The sequence below is a fragment of the Macaca fascicularis genome, chromosome 8 (assembly GCF_037993035.2).
Source record: "Macaca fascicularis isolate 582-1 chromosome 8, T2T-MFA8v1.1".
Lineage (NCBI taxonomy): Eukaryota > Metazoa > Chordata > Mammalia > Primates > Cercopithecidae > Macaca > Macaca fascicularis.
In genome coordinates this window covers 103,794,115-103,811,977 of record NC_088382.1, presented here as the reverse complement: position 1 = coordinate 103,811,977, position 17,863 = coordinate 103,794,115, and the positions used below count along the sequence as shown (strand labels likewise).

General features: G+C 42.1%; 1 protein-coding gene across 2 annotated transcripts in view; it reads left to right on the top strand.

The window, feature by feature from the left end:
• CDH17 (cadherin 17) overlaps window positions 1-17,863 on the top strand; it is an 87,708-nt gene that overhangs the window by 58,628 nt on the left and 11,217 nt on the right. For both annotated transcript variants that reach the window (XM_065519444.2, XM_005563705.5), the window contains exons 13-15: window positions 11,357-11,601; window positions 14,554-14,684; window positions 17,243-17,482. In XM_065519444.2, coding sequence (XP_065375516.1) covers window positions 11,357-11,601; window positions 14,554-14,684; window positions 17,243-17,482 — 616 coding nt within the window. The remainder of the gene's footprint in view (window positions 1-11,356; window positions 11,602-14,553; window positions 14,685-17,242; window positions 17,483-17,863) is intronic.

The following is a 17,863-nucleotide window of genomic DNA, read 5'->3' as shown; positions in this document are numbered from 1 at the left end:
TTCAATTCCCACGTGTGAGTGAGAACATGCGGTGTTTGGTTTTCTGTTCTTGCAATAGTTTGCTGAGAATGATGGTTTCCAGCTGCATCCATGTCCCTACAAAGGACATAAACTCATCCTTTTTTATGGCTGCATAGTATTCCATGGTGTATATGTGCTACATTTTCTTAATCCAGTCTGTCACTGATGGACATTTGGGTTGATTCCAAGTCTTTGCTATTTTGAATACTGCTGCAATAAACATACATTTGCATGTGTCTTTATAGCAGCACGATTTATAATCCTTTGGGTATATCCCCAGTAATGGGATGGCTTGGTCAAATGGTATTTCTAGTTCTAGATCCTTGAGGAATCACCACACTGTCTTCCACAGTGGTTGAACTAGTTTACAGTCCCACCAACAGTGTAAGAGTGTTTCTATTTCTCCACATCCTCTCCAGCGCCTGTTGTTTCCTGATTTTTTAATGATTGCCATTCTAACTGGTATGAGATGGTATCTCATTGTGGTTTTGATTTGCATTTCTCTGATGTCGAGTGATGATGAGCATTTTTTCATGTGTCTGTTGGCGGTATGAATGTCTTCTTTTGAGAAGTGTCTGTTCATATCCTTTGCCCACTGTTTGATGGGGTTGTTTGTTTTTTTCTTGTAAATTTGTTTGAGTTCTTTGTAGGTTCTGGATATTAGCCCTTTGTCAGATGAGTAGATTGCAAAAATTTTCTCCCATTCTGTAGGTTGCCTGTTCACTCTGATGGTAGTTTCTTTTGCTGTGCAGAAGCTCTTTAGTTCAATTAGATCCTATTTGTCAATTTTGGCTTTGTTACTGTTGCTTTTGGTGTTTTAGACATGAAGTCCTTGCCCATGGCTATGTCCTGAATGGTATTACCTAGGTTTTCTTCTAGGGTTTTTATGGTTTTAGGTCTAACATTTACGTCTCTAATCCATCTTGAATTTTCATATAAGGAGTAAGGAAAGGATCCAGTTTCAGCTTTCTACTTATGGCTAGCCAATTTTCCCATCATCGTTTATTAAATAGGGAATCCTTTCCCCATTTCTTGTTTTTGTCATGTTTGTCAAAGATCAGATGACTGTAAATGTGTGGTATTATTTCTGAGGGCTCTGTTCTGTTCCGTTGGTCTATATCTCTGTTTGGTACCAGTACCATGCTGTTTTGGTTACTGTAGACTTGTAGTATAGTTTGAAGTCAGGTAGCGTGATGCCTCCAGTTTTGTTCTTTGGGCTTAGGATTGTCTTGGAAATGCAGGCTCTTTTTTGGTTCTGTATGAACTTTAAAGCAGTTTTTTCCAATTCTGTGAAAAAAGTCATTGGTAACTTAATGGGGATGGCATTGAATCTATAAATTACCTTGGGCAGTATGGCCATTTTCACAATATTGATTCTTCCTATCCATGAGCATGGTATGTTCTTCCATTTGTTTGTGTCCTCTTTTATTTCACTGAGCAGTGGTTTGTAGTTCTCCTTGAAGAGGTCCTTTACATCCCTTGTAAGTTGGATTCCTAGGTATTTTATTCTCTTTGAAGCTATTGTGAATGGGAGTTCATTCACGATTTGGCTTACTGTTTGTCTGTTACTGGTGTATGAGAATGCTTGTGATTTTTGCACATTGATTTTGTATCCTGAGACTTTGCTGAAGTTGCTTATCAGCTTAAGGAGATTTTGGGCTGATACGATGGGGTTTTCTAAATATACAATCATGTCATCTGCAAACAGGGACAATTTGACTTCTTCTTTTCCTAATTGAATACCCTTTACTTCTTTCTCTTGCCTGATTGCCCTAACCAGAACTTCCAACACTATGTTGAATAGGAGTGGTGAGAGAGGGCATCCCTGTCTTGTGCCAGTTTTCAAAGGGAATGCTTCCAGTTTTTGGCCATTCAGTATGATATTGGCTGTGGGTTTGTCATAAATAGCTCTTATTATTTTGAGATATGTTCCATCAATACTGAATTTATTGAGAATTTTTAGCATGAAGGGCTGTTGAATTTTCTCAAAGGCCTTTTCTGCATCTATTAAGATAATCATGTGGTTTTTGTCTTTGGTTCTGTTTATATGCTGGATTATGTTTATTGATTTGTGTATGTTGAACCAGCCTTGCATCCCAGGGATGAAGCCCACTTGATCATGGTGGATAAGCTTTTTGATGTGCTGCTGGATTCGGTTTGCCAGTATTTTATTGAGGATTTTTACATTGATGTTCACCAGGGATATTGGTCTAAAATTCTCTTTTTTTTGGTTGTGTCTCTGCCAGGCTTTGGTATCATGATGATGTTGGCCTCATAAAATGAGATAGGGAGGATTCTCTCCTTATCTATTGATTGGAATAGTTTCAGAAAGAATGGTACCATCTCTTCCTTGTACCTCTGATAGAATTTGGCTGTGAATCCGTCTGGTCCTGGACTTTTTTTGGTTGGTAGGCTATTAATTATTGCCTCAATTTCAGAGTCTGTTATTTGTCTATTCAGGGATTCAACTTCTTCCTGGTTTAGTCTTGGGAGAGTGTATGTGTCCAGGAATTTAATCATTTCTTCTAGATTTTCTAGTTTATTTGCGTAGAGGTGTTTATAGTATTCTCTGATGGTAGTTTGTATTTCTGTGGGATCAGTGGTGATATCCCCTTTATCATTTTTTATTGCGTCTTTTGATTCTTCTCTCTTCTTTATTAGTCTTGCTATCAGTCTATCAATTTTGTTGATCTTTTCCAAAAACAAGCTCCTGGATTCATTGATTTTTTGGAGGGTTTTTTGTGTCTCTATCTCCTTCAGTTCTGCTCTGATCTTAGTTATTTCTTGCCTTCTGCTAGCTTTTGAATGTGTTTGCTCTTGCTTCTCTAGTTCTTTTAATTGTGATGTTAGGGTGTCAATTTTAGATCTTTCCTGCTTTCTCTTTTGGGCAGTTAGTGCTATAAATTTTCCTCTGCACACTGCTTTAAATGTGTCCCAGAGATTCTGGTATGTTGTATCTTTGTTCTGATTGGTTTCAAAGAACATGTTTATTTCTGCCTTCATTTCGTTATGTACCCAGTAGTCATTCAGGAGCAGGTTGTTCAGTTTCCATGTAGTTGAGCGGTTTTGATTGAGTTTCTTAGTCCTGAGTTCTAGTTTGATTGCACTTGGTCTGAGAGACAGTTTGTTATAATTTCTGTTGTTTTAAATTTGCTGAGGAGTGCTTTACCTCCAACTATGTGGTCAGTTTTGGAATAAGTGTGATGTGGTGCTGAGTAGAATGTATATTCTGTTGATTTGGGGTGGAGAGTTCTGTAGATGTCTATTAGGTCCACTTGGTGCAGAGCTGAGTTCAATTCCTGGATATCCTTGCTAACTTTCTGTCTCATTGATCTGTCTAGTGTTGACAGTGGGGTGTTAAAGTCTCCCATTATTATTGTATGGGAGTCTAAGTCTCTTTGTAAGTCTCTAAGGACTTGCTTGATGAATCTGGGTGCTCCTGTATTGGGTGCATATATATTTAGGATAGTTAGCTCTTCCTGATGAATTGATCCCTTTACCATTATGTAATGGCCTTCTTTGTCCCTTTTGATCTTTGGTGGTTTAAAGTCTGTTTTTTCAGATACTAGGATTGCAACCTCTGCTTTTTTTTGTTTTCCATTTGCTTGGTAGATCTTCCTTCATCCCTTTATTTTGAGCCTATGTGTGTCTCTGCATGTGAGATGGGTCTCCTGAGTACAGCAAACTAATGGGTCTTGACTATCCAATTTGCCAGTCTGTGCCTTTTAATTGGACCATTTAGTCCATTTACATTTAAGGTTAATATTGTTATGTGTGAACTTAATCCTGTCATTATGATATTAGCTGGTTATTTTGCTCGTTAGTTGATGCAGTTTCTTCCTAGCCTCGATGGTCTTTACATTTTGGCATGTTTTTGCAATGGCTGGTACCTGTTGTTCCTTTCCATGTTTAGTGCTTCCTTCAGGATCTCTTGTCAGGCAGGCCTGGTGGTGACAAAATCTCTAAGCATTTGCTTGTCTGTAAAGGATTTTATTTCTCCTTCACTTATGAAACTTAGTTTGGCTGGATATGAAATTCTGGGTTGAAAATTCTTTTCTTTAAGAATGTTGAATATTGGCCCCCACTCTCTTCTGGCTTGTAGAGTTTCTGCCGAGAGATCTGCTGTTAGTCTGATGGGCTTCCCTTTGTGTGTAACCTGACCTTTCTGTCTGATTGGCTTCCCTTTGTGTGTAACCTGACCTTTCTCTCTGGCTGCCCTTAACATTTTTTCCTTCATTTCAACTTTGGTGAATCTGACAATTATGTGTCTTTGAGTTGCTCTTCTCGAGGAGTATCTTTGTGGCATTCTCTGTATTTCCTGAATTTGAATTTTGGCCTGCCTTACTAGGTTGGGGAAGTTCTCCTGGATGATATCCTGCAGAGTGTTTTCCAACTTGGTTCCATTTTCCCTGTCACTTTCAGGCACAGCAATCAGACGTAGATTTGGTCTTTTCACATAATCCCATATTTATTGGAGGCTTTGTTCATTTCTTTTTACTCTTTTTTCTCTACACTCCTCTTCTTGCTTCAATTCATTCATTTGATCTTCAGTCACCGATACTCTTTCTTCCAGTTGATCGAATTGGTTACTGAAGCTTGTGCATTTGTCATGTAGTTCTCGTGTCATGGTTTTCATCTCTATCAGTTCTTTTATGGTCTTCTTTGCATTGATTATTCTTGTTATCCATTCATCCATTCTTTTTTCAAGGTTTTTAGTTTCTTTGCGCTGGTTACATAGTTCCTCCTTTAGCTCTGAGAAGTTTGATCGACTGAAGCCTTCTTCTCTCAACTCATCAAAGTCATTCTCCATCCAGCTTTGTTCCGTTGCTGGTGATAGCTGCGTTCCTTTGGAGGGGGAGATGCGCTCTGATTTTTTTTATTTCCAGCTTTTCTGCACTGTTTTTTCCCCATCTTTGTGGTTTTATCTGCCTTTGGTCTTTGATGATGGTGACGTACTGATGGGATTTTGCTGTGGGTATCCTTTCTGTTTGTTTGTTTTCCTCCTAACAGTCAGGACCCTCAGCTGCAGGTCTGTTGGAGTTTGCTTGAGGTCCACTCCAGACCCTCTTTGCCTGGATATCAGCAGCGGAGGCTGCACAAGATAGAATATCGTTGAACAGCGAGTGTTACTGATTCTTGTTCTGGAAGCTTCGTCTCAGAGGTGTAACCAGCCGTGTGAGGTGTCAGTCTGCACCTAGTTGGGGATGTCTCCCAGTTAGGCTACTCAGGGGTCAGGGACCCACTTGAGCAGGCAGTCTGTCCCTTCTCAGATCTCAACCTGTGTGCTGGGAGAACCACTGCTCTCTTCAAAGCTGTCAGACAGGGACATTTACATCTGCAGAGGTTTCTGTTGCTTTTTGTTTAGCTATGCCCTGTCCCCAGAGGTGGAGGCTACAGAGGCAGGCTGGCCTCCTTGAGCTGTGGTGGGCTCCACCCAATTAGATCTTCCTGGAGGCTTTGTTTACCTACTAAGCCTCAGCAATGGCAGACACCCCTCCCCCAGCCTCCCTGCCACCTTGCAGTTAGATGTCAGACTGCTGTGCTAGCAATGAGGGAGGCTCCGTGGGCGTGGGACCCTCTGGGCCAGGTGTGGGATATAATCTCTTGGTGTGCTGTTTGCTAAGACCCTTGGTAAAGCGCAGTATTAGGGTGGGAGTTACCTGATTTTCCAGGTGTTGTGTGTCTCAGTTTCCCTTGGCTAGGAAAAGGAATTCCCTTCCCCCTTGTGCTTCCCAGGTGAGGTGATGCCTTGCCCTGCTTCAGCTCTCACTGGTCAGGCTGCACCTGCTGACCAGCACTGACTGTCCGACACGCCCCAGTGAGATGAACCCAGTACCTCAGTTGAAAATGCGGAAATCACCCGTCTTCTGTGTCGCTCACGCTGGGAGCTGCAGGCTGGAGCTGTTCCTATTCAGCCATCTTGGGCGCCCCCTGTGTTCTATGTTTTTATTTGCTAAATCTGGCAACGCTGTTAGGGGCCAGGAGTGGCACTCAGGGCCTCACTTTCACTTCCCCCTTTGCAAATGTGAGGAGTTGGGTTGGATGACCCCATGGGCCTTTTAGGCTAAACCCTTTATTCTAATGTGCCAGGCAGAGATACCTCTTGATTAACAAAACTGCTGGGTCTCCTTTCAAGGTTCAATAGACAAGTTTCTTTTCAATCCCCCTCCCCGCTGCTTTACTTTCATCTTTTACTGTATTGATAAGCCCATGGGCTCTCATTCTGTCTCTCCCTCTGTAAGGACTGGGTAATCTGAGTCAGAGTCTTAATTACCTTGGTTCCTGTCTGTTTGTACAGGATTCTCCCAACCCTCCCTCAATCTACTCCTGTCCCTTGCCATGTACACCTGAATCTTGACTCTTTTCTCTGTGGCTGCCTCATCTGTGTTTAGAGCATGTCATGGGTTTACCAGATGACTCAATTGGAAGCAGCACTCAATGCCATCCAATGTACTTACAGTTAAGATACTTTCCTAGGGGAGAGAGTGAAACCTCGCTGTTAAAAAGGGCCAGAGAGAATTTGCAAGGGTGGCTAATTGTTTAAGGTTTGCAGTGCAGTGTGCTGGAAATTGCAAAAGAAAGCTCTGGAGTACAGTTTTGAGCTAGAATAAAAGAAAACTGAAAGAGGCTAAAAATGAAGACAAAATAGAATAATTTCACAGAAAATGGACAGAAGCACAAAGGAAAAAGCACTAGTGCTAAAGCAAGCCCTGGGACAGAGTCTTGGAATTCTGATCCCATTGTTACCAAACATTCCAGCTCGAACCAAGGGCCCTGCTGCATTTCAGCAGAGAGGTTGCTGTGGACCAGCTCAAAGCCTTAGCCTTGTGTGTGAATCTGACATTTGGAAAAGGTACCATGCCAACCTCCTCTTGTGCTCACAGCAGTCTACACGGAGAGAGAAAATCACAGAGAGAAAGGATAAAGGGAAGGGCACTTTTCAGAGCTTGCAGTGGGTTGGGGTGTTCCTTTGCAGGTGACGGGGGCAACTTTCTTTTATCCTTTTGCAGGACCAGAGCTCTCTAGGAATCTAAGGGAAGATAGAGGCCTATCCATCCCAGAATGAACAAGGCCCATATGTCATCTTTTTTTAAACAGCGGTTTAACTTGGCCATTTGTGGTTAATGGGCCCTTTTAGGGAGATATTGGCACCTACCTCAATGATTAGCGGTGGGTGAGAGCTATAAGTATCCTCCCTCACAACCTAACACGAGAGGTATGCTACAGTAGAGTAGGCCTCTGACCAAAGTCTTTGTCACATCCTTACTTTATATGTGATTCTATTTCAAGTGTCTATTATATCTCCTAGCATATATTAGAGGTTCAATAAATATTGCTTGACTTAATGAATAAATGAATTCTGTCCCATATACAATTATGAACAAGCAGACACATAGGTGATCATCCAACCTGTGCTTTAGGCCTATGACATCCCAGCTGTCTGTCCCTTGGGCACTGTGATAACAATCCTTGAGCAAGTGGGTTTGTTCGACCATCCAGAGGCAGGAGATAACTGGCAGAACAGAACTGAGCCCTGGAACTCTGCAGGGTATAATCTGCTGGCCAGGCCAGATATCTATACTCCTGTTCACAATGACTAAGGGATACACTAACCAAACAGCATATCTTTTTTTCTGAGACAGGTGCAGTGCCACAGTCATAGCTCATTGCAGCCTCAACCTCCTGGGCTTGAGTAATCCTCCCACCTCAGCCTCCTGAGTAGCTGGGACCACAGGCATGTGCCACCACACCCAGCTAATTTTTTATTTTTGTAGAGATGGGGTCTCCTTATGTTGCCCAGGCTGGTCTTGAACTCCTGGGCGCAAGTGATCCACCTGCCTTAGCCTCCCAAAGTGCTGGGATTACAGGTGTTTGAGCCACTGCGCCTGGCCCAAAGTGCATATCTCGGACACCACTCATATCACCAAGAAAATTTATTTGTAAGATCACTTTGCTAATTAACAAACCTTCTAGTTCTGATTGAGATAGTGTTGGCTATCATAGCTACCTCTGGGATACAGATCTTGGATTAGGTTCTTTCAGATGCTAAGCAACAACCAACCCTGGACTGTGGATTCTTGATTAGGATACACTAAATATTAGCCAATTCCCCACTAGGATATAGAATAAAAATATAACAAAGGTATGTAGCCATACTATTTGTTATTGAAGTGTTTTATAGACTATATAATTTGGTTTTTTATGTATGGCTTTGTCTTCTAAGTCCTTGCCTATTAAGCCATCAAGGGACTACCACTGTTCTGAACTACTGTGTTAATAATTTTTAAACGTTTAAATTAAGTTTGTTAATCACAATTATATCATTAACAGTTCATCTGAATTACAAATGTGCTAATCACAGGTAAAATTCACCAAGGGACTCATACATGGCAACTATAGTCTGTTTGCATAAACTCTCTTGCTTCTCCTACTGATTCTGAGGGAGGCAGAAATTCAGGCCCACAGCAAGGTACAGTCAGGCCTTCTGGTGATGGCAGAGCTGGGAACTTGACTCCACGTCTCCAGCTCCTCTCAGGATGTAATTTCTGTGAGTCCTGGTGTTGCCACTTACTAGCTTGTGGCCTTGACCAAATGATGTAACCTCTCAGGCCCCAGTTTTCCAATCTGTAAAAATGGGTAAAATGGTAGCACCTTTCTAGTAAGGATGTTGAAGAATTAAATGCAAAAGTACGTATATAGTTCCTAACACAGCATCCAGCAGGTTGCAAACTTAAACATGTGTCATCACTTGATTCTAATTAATTAGAGCTAGGATTCTACCTGTGGACAGGTATGCTTTCTCCTAAGGGGGCCAAACTTGCCTAATTAAAGAGTCAAATGGTGCATACTGAGGACTGCAGCCTCAGTCTCTCAAGGGGAAAGCCTGGAAATGAATAATTTTGGCAAGTGCCCAAAGCGATCCTTCAGATTAAACAACTGTCAGAAATGCTCCCTGCTCTGTATTTACTGCTGCCCAAGCTCCAGCCTCTCGTGTGGTTGGTTATCATGCTCTTGGGGCCAAATGTGTGTCATGAGCAGGAAAGCTATTTCTTTGAACCCTGCCTGGCTCAAATACCTCTCCTGGGATTCTGTTTCTTGAAATTCAGGGTTCTGCCTTTTATTAACTGGCAAATTTTGTCACTTCTCCACTATGGCTGATCTTTTTGAATTCTCAATTCACTAGCTATTTTTAACTAGCCCAAATGTCATCTGGAAAACTAATGTGCACACTTTGATCTCATCAGTGATCGCTAGTGAAAATGGTAAATATCCCAGTCTCACAGCCCCTCTCCTTCAGCATTTTCTTTGCCTCCAAGTTGAATCTAAATCACTAGGTTTGACCTTTCAGGCAGTTGTGTGCACAAAAGGAATTGTGGTGTGAGCAGGTTTTTTCAGTTAACTTAAATATGTCTTGCCAGATGGGACTGAGGCCATTCCAAGAGGCAGTGCAGGTCTCTTGACTTGGTCTTGCAGTCATATCCCCATGTCATGAAAAACAATGCACATGGCCGGACAAGGCTTGTTCTTGGCTCAGCTCTGCTGATTACCATTTGCTAATGTAGCATCTTCCATTTATAATTTCTCCAGAAGAGTTGATGTTTCTCCAGGTGTGGAAGTTATGTGAATAGAATTCTCAATGGTAGGCTGCTGCTTTTCATTCGTTCTTCCATCCAGTGCTTAGGGAACACTGACACTGCCTTCTAGCTAGTCTTCCTGCCCCAGTGTGGATCACCTCGAATCCATCCCGCATGCAGCTGCTCCTGGAGTTATCTTTCTAAGACACAGATCTGACTTTGTTAGTCAAGGATGAAGTTCCAACTCCTCAGCTCGCCATACAGTCTTCTCTTTCCACTCTCAGCCTTGCACGTTCTCTTCTGGTAATACAGGCTGCTTCTCATTTGCACATACAGTGTCTCATTTCTTTAAACCATTGCCTCTGGGACCAGTGATGGAATGAGGAAAAGCCAGGGAGGGTGCTTAGGACCTGCTTCATGGTGAGGATGGATGCACGTGCTCTGCCTAAGCATATGGACAGCTGTGCTGCCTGCCTGGGCCCGGACTTTGCTGAACTGGACAGGAACAGAGAACTGTGTCCTTTGTCCCCATCACAGGCTCATTCTGGGGGCTGCTGCCTTCTTGCTTGGCCTACTAAGCTTTTATCTCAACTGGACAGTTCTGTCATCCCCTGACACTGGGAGTGGGTCCTGTGAGTCAGAAACTCCAGCTTGCTCTGCCCACCTCCACTTCAGGGGGAGAAGCCCAAACTGAACCATGGACCACATGTAGCAATCACGAGGTCGACGAGGGCCAGGCCCTGCAGACAGTGGGTGCTTATCACTATGAACAACCTCTATTTTCACACTTAGTTGGCCTACATGATTTTCTCTTACATATTTGAACAAATTTCAATTGCTTTTTCTATCTCAAATGACCCTGAGTCTTCACACACAGTTCCTACCCTTCCACGTGAAAAATCATGCCACAGCACTTAGGAACTAGAGAGTGAGTTGTGATGGTGTGTGTTGGTGCATGCATGGGGAAAGGCTGAGGTGGGCGGGTCACTTGAGGTCAGGAATTTGAGACCAGCCTGGCCAACATGGCAGAACCCCCATCTCTACTAAAAATAAAAGGGTGAGTTTCCTCTATCTCGTGAGATGGTTTGCCCTTCTGTCATAGGATAACACAGCACAAAGTCCTCAACAGATGCTTGTACCATGTTCTTGGGCTTTCTAGCCTCTAGAACTGAGTGTCAGATAAACTTCTATTCCAGCCAGGCACGGTGGCTCATACCTGTAATCCTAGCACTTTGGGAGGCCAAGGCGGGCAGATCACTTGAGGTAAGGAATTTGAGACCAGCCTGGCCAACATGGTGAAACCTTGTCTCTATTAAAAATACAAAAATTAGCCGGGCGTGGTGGTGGGTGCCTGTAATCCCAGCCACTTGGGATTCTGAGGCAGGAGAATCACTTGAACAAACCCGGGAGGCAGAGCTTGCAGTGAGCCAAGATCGCACCACTGCCCTAAAGGCTGGGTGACAGAGCATGAGGCTCCATCTCAAAAATAAAAAATAATTTTAAAAAATCATTGCCAAGACCAATGTCAGAGTTTTCTTCTATGTTTTCTTCTAGTGGTGCTACAGTTTTAGGTCTTATGTTTTGTCTATAATCTATTTTGAACTGATTTTCATACATGGTATAAGATAGTCTAATTTCATTCTCCTGCATGTGGATATCCAGTTTTCCCAATATCATATATTGAATATATGAGAGTTTAAGAAGCATAGGGAATGAATCTAATCACCCCAAAATTAATTTTCTCTCTTTCTCCTACACAGCCTCTTGATTTTGAAACAGCAGCTATTTCCAACATTGTGTTCAAAGCAGAAAATCCTGAGCCTCTAGTGTCTGGTGTGACGTACAATGCAAGTTCTTTTGCCAAGTTCACGCTTTTTGTGACAGATGTGAATGAAGCACCTGAATTTTCCCAATACGTATTCCAAGCGAAAGTCAGTGAGGATGTAGCTATAGGCACTAAAGTGGGCAATGTGACTGCCAAGGATCCAGAAGGTCTGGACATAAGGTAAAGGGCAACAGTGCTGGGCAGGCCTGGCTGCGTGGTCACCAAAGTCAGTGGGGAGGAGGAGGAGGAGCTGGCCTGCACTGACTCCAGGGCTGACCCTCACAGCACACCCAGCAATGATGAACTTGGCCTTGGTTTAGGAAGGTGTCAACACCCTGGGGGCATTCCGAGGGATGGTGGTTCATCAATAAGCATCTAGTCTCAGACAAGTGGGAAGCAGTGTGAGGTTCCATTCCAGCCCATGAGCTTCAGGTCTCAGCTGAGAGCTGGATGGTTCAGGTGAGGTTTACCTCTGAGAGAGACAAGATGAACCAGGCCCTGTGTCTGAGCCAGTTATCTAGGCTGGGTTTAAGAAAGGGTTCCAGCCTTAAAGGTGTATTGGAGATCTAGACAGAGAGACCAAGGCCCAACTGGACAGACCATGCCAACTTACAGGGCTGAGGGAATCTTCTGGATGTAGGATACATAGGTTCCTTGGCTCCAAAGAGCACCCCTGGAGAAGCTGGTGCTCTGGCTGAGGTGGCTGAACAAAATGTATAAACATTTCCATCTTAGCAATTCCTTTTTTTCAGTTCAATAAGACCCACACAGTTTTCCTTAAAAAGTACAATGATGATTAATTTGCTTAAGAAATATGTTTGTATATATCTGTATAATATCTATAAAATCTTTAAGATCATGTAGTTAATAAGACTTGAACTCAGATCTTTTGCTGCTGTTGTACATTACACCTCCTGTCTATGGCATAATAAATATTTCAGCATGACTTAAATCATGCGTGTGGCTATGAATGACAGACAATTCCTTAACTTTCTCTAAACATCTGGAGGGAGTCTTGCCTCCCATTGAGCTGTCCTTCAGGCACTTGGATCCACTTCTAAGACCTTTATCTGATCATTGAGAAGCAAGGTTACCACCTACAGTTTTACTCTAACTACTTCTGTAGTTTTATAGAGAAGAAAGAACAGTAGGGGATATACTCTATGGTTTAGTGTAGATACTACTGAGTCAAAAATTATGAGGAGACACTGTTTTTAATCTTTATACCATTTATTTCACAAAAGTTCCTACCTTCTTCACGAAAATACTATAAAAATCATTGGTCAAAGATGAGAATAAAAAAGTTTATCAGTGGGAAAAATAAAGGCACGTAAGAAAATTACCGTGATGAAACAAGGAAAGGATACATATACAATTAAGTTGAGGTCAGGAAGAGGAGGTTAGCAAGGGAGACTGAGAAGAGGTGTTCTGTAAGGTACAGTTCCAGAAGACAAATGAAGGAAGTGTTTCAGGAGTAAGGAATAATCAATAGTTCAGACATGAGTAATAAGTCTGTTAAGAATTAAGGATGACTCCAGTGTTGCTCTGAGTAATTTAATTCTCAAGCTCCACAAACTTAAAATCAATTAGCAGCCAGTGGATCTGAATCCAATCCTTCAGCAAATATTATAGATTCTTCTGTTGAAATATATTCAGAATCCACCTGCTTCTCCCCGCTTCCAGCCTACTCAAAGGCACCACTGTGTCTGTTCTGGATTCATCCTTACCCCCGCCATCCCCCACCCCACCCTGAATCTACTCACTGAATTGCAGTCAGTGACCTTTTAAAAAAGTAAATCAGATCATCTGACTCCTCTTTCAAAATGCTCCAAAGCATTCCATCTCTTTCAGGATGAAATCCGAAGTATAAAGGGTTTCATATTCATTACCCATATTTATAACCTAACACAGTGTTTGGCGTATGGAATATACTTAAAAAAATACATTGTGGGAAATTAACACATCATAATTTTTAATCATTCTGTTATTCTTTGACATGTAGGTTGCTTCTAGTATTTTTGATTATAGAAAATGCTTTCAATAGATGTATGCATGTAATTCTTTTTAAACTTCGATTAGATTGGTTTTTTTTTAGGTAAGATTTCCAGGAGTGGAATTATTTGCTCTAAAGACATGGACATCGTCATGACTATGATGTGTTGCTTTTTAAAGGGCTGTACCATTGGTTTTCCTGTGGTTCTAGTCTTGTCTCTCTCAACTTCCACACACCTACCAATGAGCTCTGTTGAAAACACAAATATGGCCAGGTCACCTTGCTTAAATCATTGGCTGGCTGCCCCTTGCTTCTTATAATCTGGCTCTTCAAATCTCTGTGGCTTCTGCTTCCCATGTATACCCCAGCGCTGCTGAAATGCCTGACCCCACACTCACCATGCTGTTCCTTGGCCCTTGGTGCTTTAGCTCACACTCTTCCTTCTGCTTGAAGCATCCTCTTCTTGCCTTTAACATCTTCAGAAAGACTTTGCTGATTCCTGTAAACTTGTCTTGGATTCCATAGGGCCCCCTCTGTTGTGTTAACCACGTGTTATTGGAATTATCTGTTCATCTGTCTATCTCTTTCACTTGCCTGAGAGGCCCTTTTTGTGACCACCTCCCTTGGTCCACTGCCTGATCTTCCTCAGCACTCAATATATGTTTGTTGGATGAGGAATTCACTGTGTTACCAGGGTCTATAAGTATCCACCCATCTTACCCAACGTTTCCACCACTGGCTGTTCAAATTTTCTAGATGGGTGGTTTGCTAAGATGTTTTAAAAGATACTTCTGGGTTACTTTAATTTGAATTCTTTGATTGCCAGAAAAGTTTAGCTACTTTCCCCAGAAGTTTTGAACTATACCCTTCCTAACACAAGCACAAACACCACGTTTTAAGGATGAACAAATCCTTTTGAAGACAGATGAAATGCAAATAAAGCATTAATAATATGAGATAATAGATCCTTTAAATATGTTGTAAATAATATACAAATGTTGAGATTATCGTTAACATTATTTGTATATTATTTACAACATATTTAAAGGATGCACAAACATTTAGTTGATGCACGAACTAGCTTCACACTTTCATGCAAAGTAATGCAGGCTTTCTTTTGCTCTTTTCATTTGATGAAGCTATTCACTGAGAGGAGACACAAGAGGTTGGCTTAAAATTGACCATGTGACTGGTGAGATCTTTAGTGTGGCTCCATTGGACAGAGAAGCTGGAAGTCCATATCGGGTACAAGTGGTGGCCACTGAAGTAGGTAAGCAAAAAAAATAAAAAGGAACATAGATTATCAGAAGATACTTGGGTTGAAATGGAAGGGAGGATAAGAAAACTGACAGAACCAAAGCACCAGAATATCACAACATTAAAGTGGAAGGATGAGAAAGGTACAAAAGTATAAGGGAGTGCTCATATCTTCCTTTTTTTTTTTGGAGATGGAATCTCACTCTGTCAGGCTGGAGTGCAGTAGTGCAATCTCCACGCATTGCAACCTCCGCCTCCTGGGTTCAAGCAATTCTCCTGCCTCAGCCTTCCGAGTAGCTGGGGTTACAGGTGCCTGCCACCACGCCTGGCTAATTTTTGTATTTTTAGAAGAGACAGGGTTTCACTATGTTGGCCAGCCTGGTCTCAAACTTCTGACCTCAGGTGATCTGCCTGCCTCCGCCTCCCAAAGTTCTGGGATTACAGGCATGAGCCACCACGCTGGGCCCCTTCATGGTTTTGTTAAAGGTGAAAAACACCTGTGCCCCCAGCAGGGCTGCTGCTCACTCTGGTTTCCTGTAGGGGCTACGGCCTCTTCTAGAGGGTTCTGTGTCCCTGGCTGAACTACCTCCCTTCTTCCAATGTGGTTGTGGGTTTCTCCCAGGAGCTGTGAGTGGAGTCAAACCACTTACCTGTTCACCTAGACCACCACTTGCTCCTTCAACCTTAAATTGTAACTCTCATCCTTTTTGAAGCAGAAAATGTTTTATGAAATATTCTCTACTTTGATATGTGTCAGAATCCCCAGGGAGTTTGTTGAATATGGACACTAGGAGTCCACCCCTGGAGATTCTGATTCCATAGGTTTGGGTGAACCAGGGTATCTGTGTTTTGACGAAATCAGGTGAACTTTTGAAAGGAAAGACTGTTATACAGAAAAGCCCAGGATGTTTGAGCCATTTCTGTATAATCTTTGCATCCTATTTATTTCAGTTGTGGTGATATATATTGCCTACTGGCTCCAAATGTGGAGTTCCAGAGAACTTTTTTAAATAAAAATAAATTCATAGGAATAGTATGTTTACCCAATAATAAGCCTGGCCACTAACACAGAGTTTCTTTGCATTTTAATGGAATTTTCAGACATACGAGTCGGAAATCTGTTGATCCAATGTTGATCAGGCTCTAATTAGCTAGTAAATGTATCTGCCAGGTTTGCCAAAAAAGAGAATTAAACAAATTACTCAATAAATGTTTTTAGACCCCCCCACCCATCACAGCCCTGAAAAAAAAAACTTTCAAAATGTGAGGCCCAGGGTTGAGAGCTAAATGGAGAACAGACAGGAATCATAAAAATGGCCCCTGCATGCAGAAAGATTAAGAAAAACAAAATTACTTCAGTCAAGGCAAACCAAAAAGGGTAGAATGCAGAACCGCGTGCCAGCTTGGGAAGGGTGTGTGTGAGCGGACAGGCCCTCTGTTTCTGTCTCTTGCTTGAGTGAAGCACATTCCACTATCGCATTGTATACATTTAACTCTTGATTTAAAAGCTCCCAGTGAAGCAGCAGGCAGGTTCTGGCTGAGCCTTTATGCTGTGCACACCCCTTTCTCATAGCATGGGGATCAGAACTTCACTCTGGATGTGTCCCAAGAGTCTCTCACATTCTAGAAGTTTCAGAAATCAAAACCAGGGTCCAAAACCCTGTTCTGTTTTTAGTTTTTGGCACTGACATGATATAAATAGATACAATGACTTCAAGAACACAGCGGCCTTTTCTCCTTTGGTTAAGTGTAGTCATGGACATAGACGATGTTGAGACGAAAAGTAAGAAAACAGGGTTTACTGGAAATGAAGCAGGAGCAAGAAAACATTACTGGAATCAAACAAGGTCAGAGTCAGAAGTTGTAGAAACAATGTCTGTGATTGGTGTCGGGGAGGACACGATAACAGTCAGTGTTTATGTTGCACTGACAGCCCCATAACGAGCACTTATTGTAATAACTTACTCCTTATGCAACACTATAAGGTAGGTGCTATTCTTGACCACATATTATGAACGAGGGAACCAAAGCACTGAGAAATTAAGTAACTGCCCAAGATTACATAGCTACCAACCGGTTATGCTGCAGATCCAAGTTTTTCACTCCTGTCATATACTACATAATGTCTGTGGAGGCTTTTACTATTTTCCAGAACATTCACTCATATTCGGGATTCTTGCAAAGCTACACAGCTGAAGAAAATAAGCTTAGAAAACTCAACTAACATGCTAAGGCCTGGTGAGGAGCAAGTGAAGGTGTGAGTGCTGGAGTTAGACCTCTTGGATTGAAAACCTCTCTGCCTTGAGCAAGTTACACAACTTCTGAGCTCAGTTTTCAGAATTATTGTGAAGTAATATATGTAAAATATTAGCACATAGATCTTAGTTATTATGATGATGGTCAATAAGACTTTTTCACCAGTAACAAAACTAGGTCTTTGATTCTAAAAGCTCGTCTTCTTTCTAGCATCTCAGTGTACCTAACTGCTTGACTTTTAAAGAAAGGGAAACCCTTCTATTTAAGAGGAAAATGAGTGAGCTGATCCCATGTTTCAATCATTCAATTCCTTAGGGGGGTCTTCCTTGAGCTCTGTGTCACAGTTCCACCTGATCCTTACGGATGTGAATGACAACCCTCCCAGGCTGGCCAAGGACTACATGGACTTGTACTTCTGCCATCCCCTCAGTGCACCTGGAAGTCTCATTTTCGAGGCTACTGATGATGATCAGCACTTATTTCGGGGTCCCCACTTTACATTTTCCATCGCCAGTGAAAGCCTACAGAACGACTGGCAAGTTTCCAAAATCAATGGTGAGTTGTCAGAAATACATGGGAAAAAACACAGATGGATGATGAAAGTAGGTTTTATTTAACTTGGTGGGTTTGCAGTACTCAGCACAGAGCTTTCTCTCATGCTCCAGGAAGGAAGTTCATGCTTTGGAAGCTTGCCCAGGGAAGGACTCCAGAGGGGACAAAGCCCCAGGCTTATTATGACCGCACAGCATTCCCTTGGTGTAGATGAACAGTTGGATGACCTAAGCATCATTTGCAAAATTTTCAATGACAGATGGAAAGCAGATTTTATAGAAATTTTTAAAAACTTTGAGATTGAATATTTTATATATATATTCAAAGTATACAATTTTATGAGAATTGATTATGTGTAAATACCACTGACGCCATCAACACATT